Raw genomic sequence first — 14,967 nt, 5'->3', positions numbered from 1 at the left:
TCCAAATTCCCACCCAGGGGACCCATTTCATTCTTTCATTATTGAAAACCCCTGTGGTTATTTTAGGAACTAGCTGAGGGCTTGGCACAGAATTAAATATTCAATAAATATTGTGGAAGGAATGAAAACCACAATCATGAAAAAATAATTTATCTCCTTTTCGTTTTAAAACCCCAAAGAAGACATAAGGCTGCCAATCAGCGCGAAATAACCAGGATACTATATGGACATGATACATATGGATATGATTCTATGACATTTAAGTAGCTTGTGCAGCTTATTTCCAGTGAATATTATAATTTCAACAGGGCTTTTAAAAAGACTAATAATTGGCATGAAACTAAATAGCCAGCTTCCTGTACTGCTTGTGGCTAAAGCACGTGGGTCAGAACTCAGCGCTTCCACAGCCTGATTCTGTACCAGAGTTCTTTTACTGTCTCTGAACACTCTTGCCAAGGTCCACTCTATTCAAACCATTTAGATGTGCATTAGTTTATTTCCTCTCAAAAACAGTCCACATGAGATGTGATACATCCTGATGGCATTATCTGGGCAGTGTTTGCAGTGACAAATAAAATGCTTGCTCACTTGGGTCGTGTTGGCGGTCAGAGATGCCTCCGGAGGTCAGGCTTGCACACAGTAAAAGGCCATGTGGCATCTGAGAGCTGGATGCTCTTCTCTGTCAGCCACTGGCCACAAGAAGTGAGAGCTATTATTGTTGCAATGATCCTCCGCATCACCATTTCCTCTCTTCCTTTTTATTCAAAAGATGTCAGTGGCTTCCTACTGAATAGAAGATAAAGTACAAACCCTTTCCCTGGTCTGGAGGTCTCTTCCTATTCCTCTTCTAGCAAATGGTCGCAATGAATCCTGCATGCAGCCCAGCGGGCCCTCTCTGTTCCCCAATAAACCTAGTCCACATGCCCAGCACAGTCAAGTTCCAGAGCCATTGCAAAGTTAGAAGCAAGGCAGAATCTATTATAAATTGCCTCATAACCCCATCACATTCCTACCTTTGCCACCTGAAGCTTGAGTCCTCTCACCACTGACTAGGCTGGCTCAATAACTGACAGCACAGGGGCTGGGCTGCCCAGAGAGGCCCTGCTTCTTGACCAACAAGTCTGCACCCATCAGAAATGCGTGGGAGTGAGCACTGGGCGGGGGTCGGGAAGCCACCGTCCTGAGCTCAGGCTCTGGTTCTGTGGTTATCGGCTGAGTGACTGTGATGCATCCACCTTCCGTTGGGGTCCCTTTGATCTTTGCTATTGCTGGATTCAGTCAGTGTCCTGGTCTTCCTTAGGGGGCAACCCAAGGCCTGGGATTGGCCTCTGCCTTAATAGAAAACTCACAAGGAGCCTCTGGGAGGGCCTGAGGTTTGGCTCAGTAGGGGTTTTACCTGATGATGCTCTGATATCTGATGTGTTGGATAGAATCTCCCACTGATGGGTCTGTCCTTATGGCCTCCTGCCTACTCTAGCTTTTATTGTCTATTAATCTTCACCTGCTCCCCTGAACTCCTGGCATTCTGTCTTCTCTGACCTCGGCAATAACACCTGTTATTGCCCTTCTCTGGCAGTCCCCGGAGTCCTCAGGCAGTCAGGCTGAGGGCTGGGGAGGGGGTGTGACTGGTCCCACCCAGTGTTGATGCCACAGGTTAAATACAGATAAAGTCAGGGTCTCTGCTGTGGCTGTCACCACCCAGGGACTCAGGACCCCTATGCATTGCTGGGCCTTCCAGAAGAGTCTTGCCCTCCTCCTATCCCGTTATAGCCTTTCTCAGAATGTTCCTGCGCATCTTGAGTGCAATAGAAATGATGTGACTATTGGCATGAGCAATTATCAGGGCACCTGTATGCACAGGTACACATACACAGATTATTTTGAGGAACAAATCAGACCACATGTAAACACTGGGAGCTGAGATGCAATGAACGAATCATGGATTGGAACCCTGACTCTGTCACTTATTGAGTGTATTAGTTTCCTGCGGCCGCTGTAACAAATTATCACAAACTTAAAGGCTTAAATCAAAAACAAATCCTTCTCTCGAAGTTCTGGTGTCCAGAAGTCCAAACATGAAGGTGTCAGCAGGGCATCACTCCCCCAAAAACTCTAGGGGAGGGTCCTTCCTGTTTCTGCCAGCTTCCAGTGCTCCAGGCATTCCTTGGCTTGTGGCAGCTTCACTCCAACCTCTGTCTCCATCTTTACATGGTCTTCTTCTCTCTGTGTATCTCTCCCCTGCATGTTTCTTAGAAGGACACTTGTCATCGGATTTAGGTGCCACCCAGATAATACAGAATGATCTTGTCTTGAGATCCTTAACTCACTTAAATCTGCAAAGACCCTTTCCAAAGAAAGTCACATTCTCAAATTGCAGGGATTAGGACGTGGACATACCTTACTGGGGGACACCATTCAACCCATTACACTGAGTGAACCTGGAAATGCCACTTAGCCTCTCTGAGCCACAGTTCGTACCTGTATAAAACAGGGATAGTAATTCCTACATCACAAGGTCACGATGAAAAAGTGAAATCATTTGTCACATAGTAGATGCTCTATAAATACACATGCTTAATGATGCAGATTCCAGCCCTGTGAAGCTGAGAGATCTCAGTTGCAAATCCCTTGGCCGTGCATACCTCTGCTCATCTTTTTTTTTTTTTTAATCTTCTTTTTTTAAAATTTATTTAACCTTATTTTTTGGTCACAGTGCATGGCCTGTGAGATCTTAGTTCGCCAACCAGGGATCAAATCAATGCCCCCTGCATTGGAAGCGTGGAGTCTTAACCATTGGACTACCAGGGAAGTCCCCTCTGCCCATCTTTAGGATGTCTCCTCTTCCCTGCCCCGTCTTCCTTCTCTGTCTCTCTGACCTGTGTTCTCTACTTGATTCCTCCTACACCTAAAACTCCTAGCATAACATCTTCCATTGACGTGTAGAGAGCACTTAATACATATTTTTCATTTAACCATATCCTGAGGCTAGACTGTTTTTCCCCGAGTCCCCAGGACCATGGAGGAGACAACAGTTAGCATCCAGTCCTTCCACTGGCCACAAGAGAAGCACTTATAAGTCAGAAGACCTGGATCCTAGAGCCAGCTCTACACCAACTAGCTGTGTGACCTTAGCTAAGAGTCTTAACATCTCAGAGCCCCAGGTTCTTTATGAAAAGCAAAGCTGATGATGCCTCTTTTAACAGCCCAGCCCAGCCTCCTGCAAAGATCAACTGGGATAATGTAGGTGACCAGAACTGTAATCAGTAAAGTGCTCCATGAGTGTAGGGTCTTAATGATCATTTCCAGCTCAAGTCAAAGGGTGAGGTCCCTGACTCCAGGTACCCACGCCTACAGAAAAAGCCCAGCTCAGTGCCCTTCTTTCTCAGGGTGCCTCCTCTGCCTCCTCTTTCCTATTTGGACCCCCCCCCCACACCTCTTCTGATTCATTACCCAGGTTAAGGTCCAAGGCCGTGCCCTCTCCTGGCAACAGCTCACTCCCTCTGCCAGTCGCCCCATCAATCAGCCTGGACATGAATGGGAGATGGTGTGGAACAGAGCTCATGACCAGGACTGTTGTATCCAGGCACCTAGCCCGCATCCCTGTTTGGGGACTCGCTGGTACTGCCAGGATCAACTTGACTCTGAGGATAGAGGCCCATTGTGTTGCATCGGGAGGGGCACGACCGGGGCCTCTGGCTCCAAAGCACAAGGAGAAGAACACAGAGATGCTGCAGGGAATAGAGCCCTGCAAGGCCAGTTGACCTGGTTTCAAATCTCTGCGCTTTCACTTTTTAGCTGCGTGACCCTGAGCAAGCCACACAAACCCTCTGAGACTCCGTTTCCTCACCTGCATATGGGGACCACAGTCCTTACCTGTAGGGCTGGTGAGGACTCGGAAGCAGGTGTGTGGTACCTGGTAGCGACCTTGTTGTAAAAAGCAGGGGAAAAGGAACTAATATTTATGAAGCGTTCCCTCTTGCTGGACGCTTTTCTCGTTTAATTTGTACAACTAAGATGGGGCGAGCAAGGTTAGACATGTGAAGTAACCAGTAACACCTATGAGAGAGATGAAGTCTGTGTCTGACTCCACACTGGCCCAGCCCCACAGCCAGAGCTGAGTCTGCTGCCCCCATCCGCTCCCCTGCCCATCCCCAGCCAGGACAGACCCTGGTCCCCAGAGGGAAAACACCTCAGTAAGCAGGGAAAGGGCTTCTCAGTTGGCCTCAGAGCCCCTCCTGCTCATGGAGCAGCAGGCAGGGAAGCTGTGCGCTCGTGCCACCCTCTGCTGGCACAGCGACCGCTGAGAGTGGCTGTGTTTGTCGGGGTTCTCCAGAGAAACGGACCAATAGGATACATATAGAAAGAGATTTATTATGAAGGATTGGCTCATGCAATTATGGAGGCTGAGAAGTCTCACGATCAGAGCTGGCTGCCAGCTGGAGGCCCAGGAAGGCCAGGGGTGGAATCCTAGTCCAAGTCTGAAGGCCAGAGGACCAGGAGCTCCCGTGCCTGAGGTCAGGAGAAGACAGATGTCCCAGCTCAAGCAGACAGGGAAAATTCTCCCTTTCTCCGTCTTTTTGTTTTACTCCCTCAGTGGATTGGGTGATGCCCACCCACACTGGGGAGGGTCATCTTCTTTACTCTGTCACGCAAACGCTCATCTCTTCCAGAGACAACCTCACAGACGCACCCAAGGATGATGTTGACCAGCTATCTGGGCATCTCTCAGCCCAGTCGAGTTGACACAAAAATTAACCATCACAGTGGCCAAGGATCAAGTGGTCCCCATGATGGCCACTCACTGCTGGCTATTCCTCACTCCATCAGATAGTAGCTTTCAGTAGATTCCTGTCGCCTCCTGTCCCCCCAGATACTCCCCAATCTGCTCCCTCCCTGCCTCTCCTGTTTCGCCTCCTTCACACTTTCTGTTCCGGCATCAATCAGCTTGAGACCCCATAGACACCAGGCTTTCTCAGCCCGACTCTGGCATGTGCTGTTCCCCCGGCAGAACACCCTCCCTGCCGTCTCCTGCTTCATTTCGACTCATCATTCAGCAGTTCCAGTGCTGTTAACATCAGGGGGCCCTTCCTAGCTCCCCAGGCCCTGTGCTGAGTCTGGAGACCTGTCTCTGAGCTCCCACGGTAATCCTGAATGCGGATTTCCATCTCTGCACAAATCACATAATGATTACATTATTCCTTAGTATTTGTTTCTTCTCATAGTCCAGGGTTGTCTTAAAGGGGGTCAAGCAATGCTTAGAACACTGGTTCGGAGCAGGCAGGGGGCAAGAGAGTGAGGGGGAACTGAAGAGGTATCTTGACATCCTCTGTCCAATGTCAGAATGCTCTGGGCAGGAAGGTCTGGGCTGGGTGTAGGGAGGAATTCAGGATACAGAGTTATTTTGCAAATACCTCCCAGGCGATTCTGACTTAGGCTTTGTTTCTCACCTTAACCTTTCCTTTGGACCAGGCCACTGAGCTGCACAGGGAGACAGATCAACATCCATTGGTACATTCAGTTTGGGGAAACCCATGTTTGAGACTCAGGGGGTCTTGCGATTGGGAAACCAATTATGAAATGATAAACTTCTCAATTATGAAATGTTCCAAGTTCAGTGCTTGGAAACTGAACTTGACTGAGTGACGTGGGAGAGTGGGGTCAGTGTTTGGGGAAGGGAGAGTGGGGGCAGATGAGGTACCTCCTGGGATTTCCTCCCCAATTGTGTAAAGACCTTCCTTATGCGAATAACCTGTCAGTTAAAACGATCTGCTTTTCGGATTTGTGACAGTGTCCTGAGCTGGTGGCAGACCTACCCTGACTTGCACTAGGACTCACCTCTCACATTCCAGAAAACATGACCCTCGCCGGTAGGTACAAAAACTTTTTACGTAATGGGGCACTACAGCATAGGGTATTTCTGTACATGCATAGATGTACTTACATGTGCATAGAAAAGATAAAAGGCTGACAGGAAATACACCTAAGGGTTAAGCGAGGTCCTCTTTGGACGAGGGGTGGGATCACAGCTGAGCTCTTCTTCCTTTTACTCATCTGCACTTGTTTTTAAAAAAGTCTTTACAATGTCCATGTATTATTTTTGTAGTTAATCCTGTTTTCAATTTGTAAAAGGAAATGAGGGGAAGTTCAGGCCAGTAGGGCTGGGGGAGGGGCCGACAGGATCACACACCAGGGCCCAGAGGAGGTGGGTTGGACTGGACCCAACAAATCAACTCTAGAGAACTCCCTGGTGGTCCGGTGGCTAAGACTCGGCGCTTGCACTGCTGAGGGCCTGGGTTCGATCCCTAGCCAGGAAACTAAGATCCCACAAGCTGTGCGACATGGCAAAAAAAAAAAACAAAAACAGATATCAGCTCTAACTTGTGACCTCGCAGTTTCCAAATCTTCCCCAAACACTGAGAGACCAAATGGGGGTGGGGGGGCCCCTCAAGCCCTCATGGACACCAGCCCCACTGGCTTTGACCCCTGCCCTGGGATGGTCAGGGAAAGCTCACAGCCTGACCTTGTCACCCAGGGAGAGGCAGGACCACAGGGATGGTAGTGGCCTCTTTACCTCCAGGGAAGCCCTGCCCAGTACTTTGAGAATGGAGTGTGGGTTCCTCAGTCCTGGAGCAAAAGGAACAGAATATCCTGGGCACGTACGGGGACATAGAAATGGAGGTCCAGGGTGCCGGTGGGGGCGAGGGTACTGGTGCTTGGGGTCCATACCTGCAGGCATTTTGCGTTCAGTACCACAAAGGGAGATGATGTGCTGGAGAGAAGATGGGGGCCTCTGGGTGCCCTGGAAGGCACAGGGGGACGGAAGTGGGTCCAAATCACACACAGGGATCCTGAACAGAGCTGCTCAGGGTAAAAGGGGCTGGGTCTCCAGCCAAGGGGTGGATGGATTTGGGTGGTTTGGGTGCCTCTGTGGAGCTCGGTGACCCCCCGCTGCTCAGACACCCACACTTGCATGGGTGCTGGCTTCTGAGTCTAGGAAGGGGGTCGCCCTCTTCACCTGTCGGGTGTTTCCACAGCCTACAAAGAGAAGATGAAGGAACTCCCACTGGTGTCCTTGTTCTGCTCCTGTTTCCTGGCAGACCCCCTGAATAAGTCATCCTATAAATATGAAGGTACGTGAGGGTCACAGTCAGAAGGGTAAGGACGGAAGCTTCCTGTAGCTTGCATCCAGGAGGCCAGCACCTCCACCGCAGTTTCCTGAAAATCTCCCCCCTACATCGCATTCTCTTTCCCAGAGCCAGTAAAATCACCACAGCTGATTCTGAGGGTCTAAGTCCCACACGAAGGTGGGCGTGGGGCTGCGGCTTGGGGGACCAGACAGCAGCTGGGGGTCTGAGTCAGACCCTCTGCAGAGTGCCCTCGATCTCAGGTTTTGTTCACACGTGTAACAGATGGGTGCCATGGAGGACACAGAGGCCGAGTAGACAAGGGATCTGCCCTCGGGGACACCTAGCCTAAAAGGGGGACAGTCATGGTGTAAATGAGCCGCCCACAGGCCTCCTCAGTAAAGGGTCGAGAATGCTCTGAGCAGGTCCAGATGTGGCAAGGGACTTCCGCTCTTCAGCCACCCAAGGAGGCTCTGGCATCGCTCTGCCACCTGAGCCCTGTGACAGGTCCCAGGACACTGGCAGGGAGCACTGAATGGCCACGTCCTGATTGGAGGTGGTGGTCAGGGCATAGGTCACCTCTTAGTTTCCTGGGGCTTTGAAGGAAAGGATGGGTTTGGTCTGGAAATGACAGGTGGGAGTGCTTGGGTCACCTGAGATTGTTTTTTCTGTTTAGGCTGGTGTGGGAGAGAGTGTAGGAGAAAAGATGAAAGCCAGCGGAGAGACAGTACTGACTGGAGAGAAAGAAGAGAGCAGGGTAGGACGGGGCAGGGGGAGAGGCGTCCGAAGGCTGAGCCATCGGATCGGTAGTGGGGCGAGGAGTGGACGGGAGGTGGGTGGTAAGTAAACGCCTCAGTGTGTGCCAATATAAGCAAGAGCTCAGCCACTGGAGGAACCTTGTCAGAAGCAGAGGCAAAGGCAGTTGCTAGAGCCATTATTAGAAATCCCTTATCCTGGGGCCCCTGCTCGCAGAGTCTGAGACCTTCCTGTGGCTACCAACTCCTTCAGCCCCACCAGAGCCCAGCGACGTTCGGTGCCATGTTTAGGACAGACCCAGAACGCTGGTCATTAGTCTCCCTTGGGGACCCCAGACCTCCCATGTATGTGTGCATGTGTGCATGCTTTGGGGGGGGCCCCATATGGTCTTCAGGGGGTGAGCAACTCCTTTTCTGCTCTCTGCAGCAGACACGGTGGACCTGAACTGGTGTGTCATTTCCGACATGGAAGTCATCGAGCTGAACAAATGCACCTCTGGCCAGTCCTTTGAAGTCATCCTGAAGCCCCCCTCCTTTGATGGGGTGCCCGAGTTCAATGCCTCCCTCCCCAGGAGGCGAGACCCATCGCTGGAAGAAATCCAGAAGAAACTGGAAGCGGCTGAGGAGCGAAGGAAGGTCGGTGCTGTCCTTTTCTCCCCTCTGTCTGAGCATGAGGGGGAGGATGTTGAGGAAGACAGGTGGTGGCTCTGAGCGGGGGGTCAGGTCACCACCAACCTATAGATATTTAGGCAGCTCTTCCAGGTACCGGGCAGAGAATGAGACACCGTTGAGGGAAACAAAGAAGTAAAAGCCCCAGGTCTCCAGGAGTTTGGTTAGGAGGATAAGTCACTGAATTACATAACTCCCAGAGGTGACCTTATCGTGACAAGGTAAGACATTGACCAACTCTAAGGATTTAGGGAAAGGCTAGACAATTAAGGAAAGGGGTCCTTAATTGGGGGATGGAGGAAGAAGGTCATGGCATGGTATACCTTCACCCCTTGGTGTGCCTTCCTTGCTTTCTATGGATTCTTATGGCCCAACTCTTATGCCATTTCTGCGTAAGCTTTCCTTCATCTTTGAAGCTGAAAATTATCACCCTTGAATTCCTAGAGCAGTTCTTTTCTATCTCTCAAGGCATATGTCGCATGCTAGCCTGGGTTAGAGTTATTTATACATCCTTGTCTCTAGTAGACTTTTTTCTTTCCCAAGTTGCTGGAATAGTGCCTGGTACTTAGTATCTGGTCACTCCCTATTTGTGAATGAATGAATGAATGAATGAATTATGGCAACAAGAAAAAGAGGGCCGAGGGTCCAGTGGGAGAATCCAGGAAGTGTCCTTGCTTCCTGCCAATGGGCCAGGCAACCAGGCTCAGGGAGGTGTGTGTTCTGAGTGTGGAGCTCTTAAGTCATGATGCTAAAAACACACCCTGGCATGCTCACCTTCAAGGGCCTCTTTCTCCCTCCATGCTCCACTAGTACCAGGAAGCTGAGCTTCTGAAGCACCTGGCAGAGAAGCGAGAACATGAGCGGGAGGTGATCCAAAAAGCCATTGAGGAAAACAACAACTTCATCAAGATGGCAAAGGAGAAACTGGCTCAGAAGATGGAGTCCAATAAGGAGAACCGGGAGGCCCACCTTGCCGCCATGTTGGAACGGCTGCAAGAGAAGGTAAGTGGTCTTGGATCAGAGAGGAGACTCTTGGGACCTGTTCTTCCTTCCACGGCAAGTATAATGGACATGCAGATCATTTCAGGAAGCAGGCAGCCTCAGGCAAGAATTCTGCTAGGCTAGATCCTTAGAGAGTTCCAAGGGATGATTGGGGAAGTCGTAGGCAAGAAAAATGAACCGAGCTTTGGAATTCCTTGGGTGACATGCTGCCCAGCTACACAATCAAAATTTCTTATTGTCTGAGGGAGATCAGACCTCTTATCTTCTAGAGAAAGCCTGCCTAATGCAGGGGAGTAGGGATGAACAAGCAGTTATACATTCCTGGCTTCATCCTTGAATGGACCGATTCGACTTAATGAAAGATGCTGACCTGAGCTCTTGGCTCTAAGCTAAGGGCATGATGAGCTGAGTTGCCCACTGAGCAGGAAACACAATCCTCTCCAAATCCCTTGATATGGACTGAGTGAGTCACTGGTCTTTCCAATATTCTGCCTTTTGTCAATAAACCAAATGGTGTCACCTGAATATGAGAAACGTGAGAGACTGGGGTTGGTCCCACGTGTCAGTGGAATAACAGCCCGTTCTGCTGAGAACATGCTGGCCTCGTTTCCTGAGTCCCAAGGCTGCCCCAGTTTCTCCTGCGGCTCCTGGGAGAGCTCCAGCTCTGTGTTTTATTTCCAGGCGCCGCCTGCTGCGCGGTGACTCCCGGGACCCGATCGGTGGCCTCGTCCCATGGTGAGCTGCGTGGTCCCCGCTCCTTTCTGCCCAACACCTAGAGTCTCAGGCCCTTGGCAAAGCTACTAGAAAAATCTGGTTTCTTCACAGGGGATCTGGATGTTGTGTAGGTCCTGCAGCTGGCCAGCATGTGTCAGGTCCTCCGCTCTCTTTCTCCATCCTTCTAGGGGCAGCAAGGCCTCCATCAAGTATCACATGGGAGGGAAGTGTTCTGGGTCTGATTTCAGGCTTCCCCAGTTATTGAGGGATGGGTAGGAGCAAACTCTTGAAGGAAAAAAAATCTGGGATTGGATTAGGATGGGGCATGGGTTCTTAGGCTAAACCCAAGAGAAATATTGAGGCTAGAGCCATGATATGGGATTTGAAAAACTGCAAAACACTTTTATTTCGTCATACCCCTATCCCCACAATGAGGTAAGCAGGATGGGTGTTATCCTTATTTTACTGATGAGGAAACCATGTTAGAGAAGGTCAAATGACTTGTCCAGGGTCACACAGCCACTAAGCAGTGGAGCTGCGACTACAGCCCAGTTCTTTGGATATGAGGCCAGGTGGCTCTTTTTTTCTTTCTTTCTTTCTTTTTTTTTAAAATTTGGCCATGCCATGTGGCACGTGGGATCTTAGTTCCCCGACCAGGTATCAAACCCACAGCCCCTGCATTAGAAGCACGGAATCTTAACCACTGGACCACCAGGGAAGTCCCAGGTGGCTCTTTCAATGCTTGTTTCAGGGAGACCAGCCCACAATCATCCTGCCAGCCTTTTGTCAGACAGGGAGCCACTGGAGGCCAAGGAAAGGGAGTCCAGAAACCTAGGGCTCTGTTCAGTGAGCTCACTTGGGAATAGAGGTAGATTCTGAGCTGGAGAGATTGGGAAGGTCCACAGGCTGGAGGAAGTGCTCTGGAAGTGAGATAAGCCTTAAAGAAGCAAGATGTCCGAGCAGACATTTGGGTGAGCATCACTCCTCTGGAAGCTTGACCACTTTTCACCTTTGCCCAACGATGAAGGCAGGAGGTGGGATGAGAGACAGGTGTGTGCTCTGCCCCAGGCCAGGGACACCTACAACGATGTCTCTTTGTCAGTACTTGTGTGAATCACTGGCCATCCGCACCAGACTCACTTGGTGTAAAGTTTAAAACTACAGATACTTGGACCCTACTCCAGACCTACCAATCCCGTCTCTCCAGGGATGGTGCCTGAGGACCTCAGTTTAACAAGCTTCTCAGGTCATGCTGATGAACAGCAAGGTTGAGAACCACTGCCTTAGATGTACCACTCCCCACACGTTCCCCAGGGACGTGGAAAGTTCTAGGGCCTCTCCAGGGACAGATCTGTAGTTTAAGGTAGATCCTGGCACCCTGGGCTGCCTCAGTGGGTCTCCCCCAGGCTGATCCATACCTGGATGTGATGATATCTGGGTGGATGCCAGGCTCTGGCAGAGACAGGATTTATTGAGCACCTACTATGCACAAGGTGCCATATGAGGAACTGAGAGATACAAAGAGGAAAAGGCGTGCTCCCTGCCCACAAGGAGGACCCAGATGTCTTCACCATGAGCAGGGATGTAAGGTAGACCGAGATAAGCCCTAGAAGTGAACACTAAAATCACAGAATTCTAGAGGTAAAAGAGCTTCCCATCCATGCCCTTCCCTTTTAATACCAGAGAACTGAGCCTGACGGGTGAAGTGAGCTTGTCAAAGTCACACAGCTGATGGGCGTTTGAAGTCAGATCTATCATTTGGTTTGATGATGCTGGGACACAAAAGAGGATTCTTTGACCACACTTACAAAAAAAGCCACTTTGTGGAGCTGGACATTTCCAGAAGTTCTTTAGTCGATGTATACTTTATAAGCCCTCACCGTTCGTCAGGGGGCTTAAGACAACCCTCACTAAGGAGATGGACAGGGAACACAAGGGCAGTCCAGTTGCCTGTGTGCAGGGGCCACCTGCAGTGAGTTCCACCTGCTCTTCTGTCCTTACATTAAGTCAAGCAGTGTAATCAGTGCAGCCCCCAGACGGCCAGGTAAGGGCGGTGGAGACCGGTGGTCCCTGTCAGGTGGGTTCCCCCAGGGAGGCTGTGTCTAGTCAACGAGCATCCAGGGGCCCCACCAGCAGGCTCGCTCACCTGCCACATTCTGCCCCTTCTCAGGACGCCTTTGCAGACCCTGCTCGTCACTTCCTGTGGTGGCCAGTGGTGGCCACACTCTTTGCTTTGGCTCGCCTGCCCCTCGGCCTCCCTTTCTCCTGGGGAAGCCCGTGTGACCTGTCCTTTTCCCTCCCTTCCTTCCCAGGACAAGCACGCGGAGGAGGTGCGGAAAAACAAAGAGCTGAAGGAGGAGGCCTCCCGGTAAAGCCCCGAGGCACAGAAGTTTCCAGAACGGCCGGACAGCTCCAGCGGCTCCGCAGTTCCCGAGGCAGCCTCGCCCGCCGCTGGCTGCTCTCCCAGCACTGGGGTTTGGGGGGAGGGGGGTGGCCAGGGGCGTTTCCTCTGCTTTTGGTGTTTGTACGTGTTAAGAATTGACCTGTGAAGCCATCCTATTTGTTTCAGGGGAACAATGATGGGGTGGGAGAGGGGAGAAAAGGAGCGAGGTTTGGAAAGGGAGATGGAGGACTCGTGGGCATTTGCTACCCAGCCCAGGACAACTCCTCGGCTTTTCTGCACAGTGAGCATCCGGGCACCGCCTTGAGGGAAGTTAACATCAGGCGGTAGAATTCCGAGGGAAGGGCGGAGTCCTGGGTGGAGCGAGGGCTGCAGGGCGTGGCCAGAGACGCCAGCAGGAGGTGGGGTGGGGGGGCCCTGTGGCTGGGGGATGAGGTCTGAGTGTGTGTGTGCGCGCGTGCGTGTGTGTGTGTGCGTGTGTGTGTTTTAACCATCATCTTTTGATCATCATGACCAATAATGAAACATTTACTCCAAGTCTCCGGTTTTTTATTTCTTGAATTTGTCCTTTGTGTAATTGATAGAATGTTCTTGAATTTGGTTTCTGCCCATCAGGTGCCAGATGCCCCTTTTATTCCTTAGTTGGACCATCAGAGTATCTGAGGTGCTGGGTGAGGAGGGTTGAAACACGCCAGCCTTCTTTTTACCACCCTGCCCCCCGCCCCCCATCCCCCGCTTGTGGGCTGCCCCGTGTTGGACTGAGTGCACTGAATTGGTAAGAAAACAAATCCAATTTTCCTTTGCATGGATTGACATTCTAATGTGGTCCCCAAGATGCAGAGTAAGAAGGAAGTCCTCACTTTAGGGGTGTGGTATGCTAGGTGGTCACAAATAGCGAGCTAGTGAGGAAATAAAGCGTTTGTTAGTGGAAAGCAGAGGGGATCATTTCAGATTCAGCAGTCATCCCTTTACCCAGAACGCCAAACCACGGCTGGGAAAGGAATCTCCCTCCTCCTATCCCTGCAAACAGGAGTGGGGTGGGGGCAGCCTGTGTGAACAGGATCCCAGGGCACCTCCCCACCCTGCCCCTCACACTGTAGTTTTGTACAGCTTTGTAAATAAATCGTTTGGTATTGCTATCACCCCCGCCCCCACTAGTGGTACTGCAATTTAGCTTCATTTTAGAATAGGATAACAGGAGGGAACAGAGATGATGATGATGATGATGATGATGGTGGTGGTGGTGGTGGCAGCTAATACACAGGCAACATTTACTAGATGCCTGACAATTTTCTGAGTCTATATATATATATATATATATATATATATATATATATATATACACTCACTTAATCCTCACAACTCTATTATCCCATTTTGCAGACAAGGCAACTGAGGCTTAGAAAGGTTAAGTAACTTGTCCAAGGCCACACAGGTTGTAAGTGAGAGAACAAAGCCGTCAATTCTGGTGTTTTGCTTCCAGAGTCCAAGTTCTTAGCTCCTGCACTGTGCTGCTTCTCAACACTCTTGAACTAGGATATAAGTCTTAGGACAGTGTTCTCAAACTGTGAGTTGTAACTCATTGGACTGTGAAATCAACTTAGTGTGTGCCACCCAAATTTAATTTTTTAAAAATAGGAACAGAAGAGAATTTAAATGGAAATGGAAATAGAAAATAACATATCAAAGTGATTCCAGCCAGTAATGGAGATATTGTTTTATGGAAATTGTATTTCAATTTTATATTTGTATGTAAGTTCCAGGTCATAGCATAAGATGTATTTTTTTAAACTTTTTATTTTATATTGGGGTACAGTTGATTAACAATGTCATGTTAGTTTCAGGTATAGAGCAAAGTGATTCAGTTATACATTATACATGTTATCTATTCTTTTTCAAATTCTTTGCTCAATATTATGTAACAACCTAAATGGGAAAAGAAGATGTATTTCTTACTAGAAGTTGCAGTCAAACTTTGGAAAGTCACTGCCCTACAATGAATAAGGAGCCCAAAGCTGTAACCCCAGGGGCTTCGGAAACCTGCTATGCTTGAGAAAGTGAGAGGCTGTGACCATACCATCAAGAACTGTCTGCTTCTGGGGACTTCCCTGGTGGCGCAGTGGTTAAGAATCCACCTGCCAATGCAGGGGACACAGGTTCGAGCCCTGCTGAGGGAAGATCCCACATGCCGCAGAGCAACTAAGCCCATGTGCCACAACTACTGAAGCCCGTGTGCTTAGAGCCCATGCTCTGCAACAAGAGAAGCCACCACAATGAGAAACCTGCACACCGCAACAAAGAG

At 50.1% G+C, this 14,967-nt stretch overlaps 1 protein-coding gene across 3 annotated transcripts; it reads left to right on the top strand.

Annotated features, from left to right (window-relative positions):
* Nucleotides 1-5,854: 5,854 nt before the first annotated feature.
* Nucleotides 5,855-12,636, top strand: STMN4 (stathmin 4). Of its 3 annotated transcripts, XM_060101391.1 has the most exons (6): nucleotides 5,855-5,867; nucleotides 7,035-7,130; nucleotides 7,801-7,881; nucleotides 8,307-8,515; nucleotides 9,359-9,550; nucleotides 12,577-12,636. In XM_060101391.1, exons 1-6 carry the CDS (start codon nucleotides 5,855-5,857, stop codon nucleotides 12,634-12,636), a joined length of 651 nt encoding a protein of 216 aa, XP_059957374.1. The 3 variants fall into 3 exon arrangements, with proteins under 3 accessions (XP_059957374.1, XP_059957376.1, XP_059957375.1); XM_060101393.1 differs by lacking the exon at nucleotides 7,801-7,881 and having other exon boundaries at nucleotides 8,310-8,515; XM_060101392.1 differs by lacking the exon at nucleotides 7,801-7,881.
* The last annotated feature ends 2,331 nt before the right edge of the window (nucleotides 12,637-14,967 follow it).

Source organism: Mesoplodon densirostris, chromosome 6, assembly GCF_025265405.1.
Source record: "Mesoplodon densirostris isolate mMesDen1 chromosome 6, mMesDen1 primary haplotype, whole genome shotgun sequence".
Classification (NCBI taxonomy): domain Eukaryota; kingdom Metazoa; phylum Chordata; class Mammalia; order Artiodactyla; family Ziphiidae; genus Mesoplodon; species Mesoplodon densirostris.
Note: the sequence above shows the minus strand (reverse complement) of the source record. Positions and strands in the feature narration are given on the sequence as shown.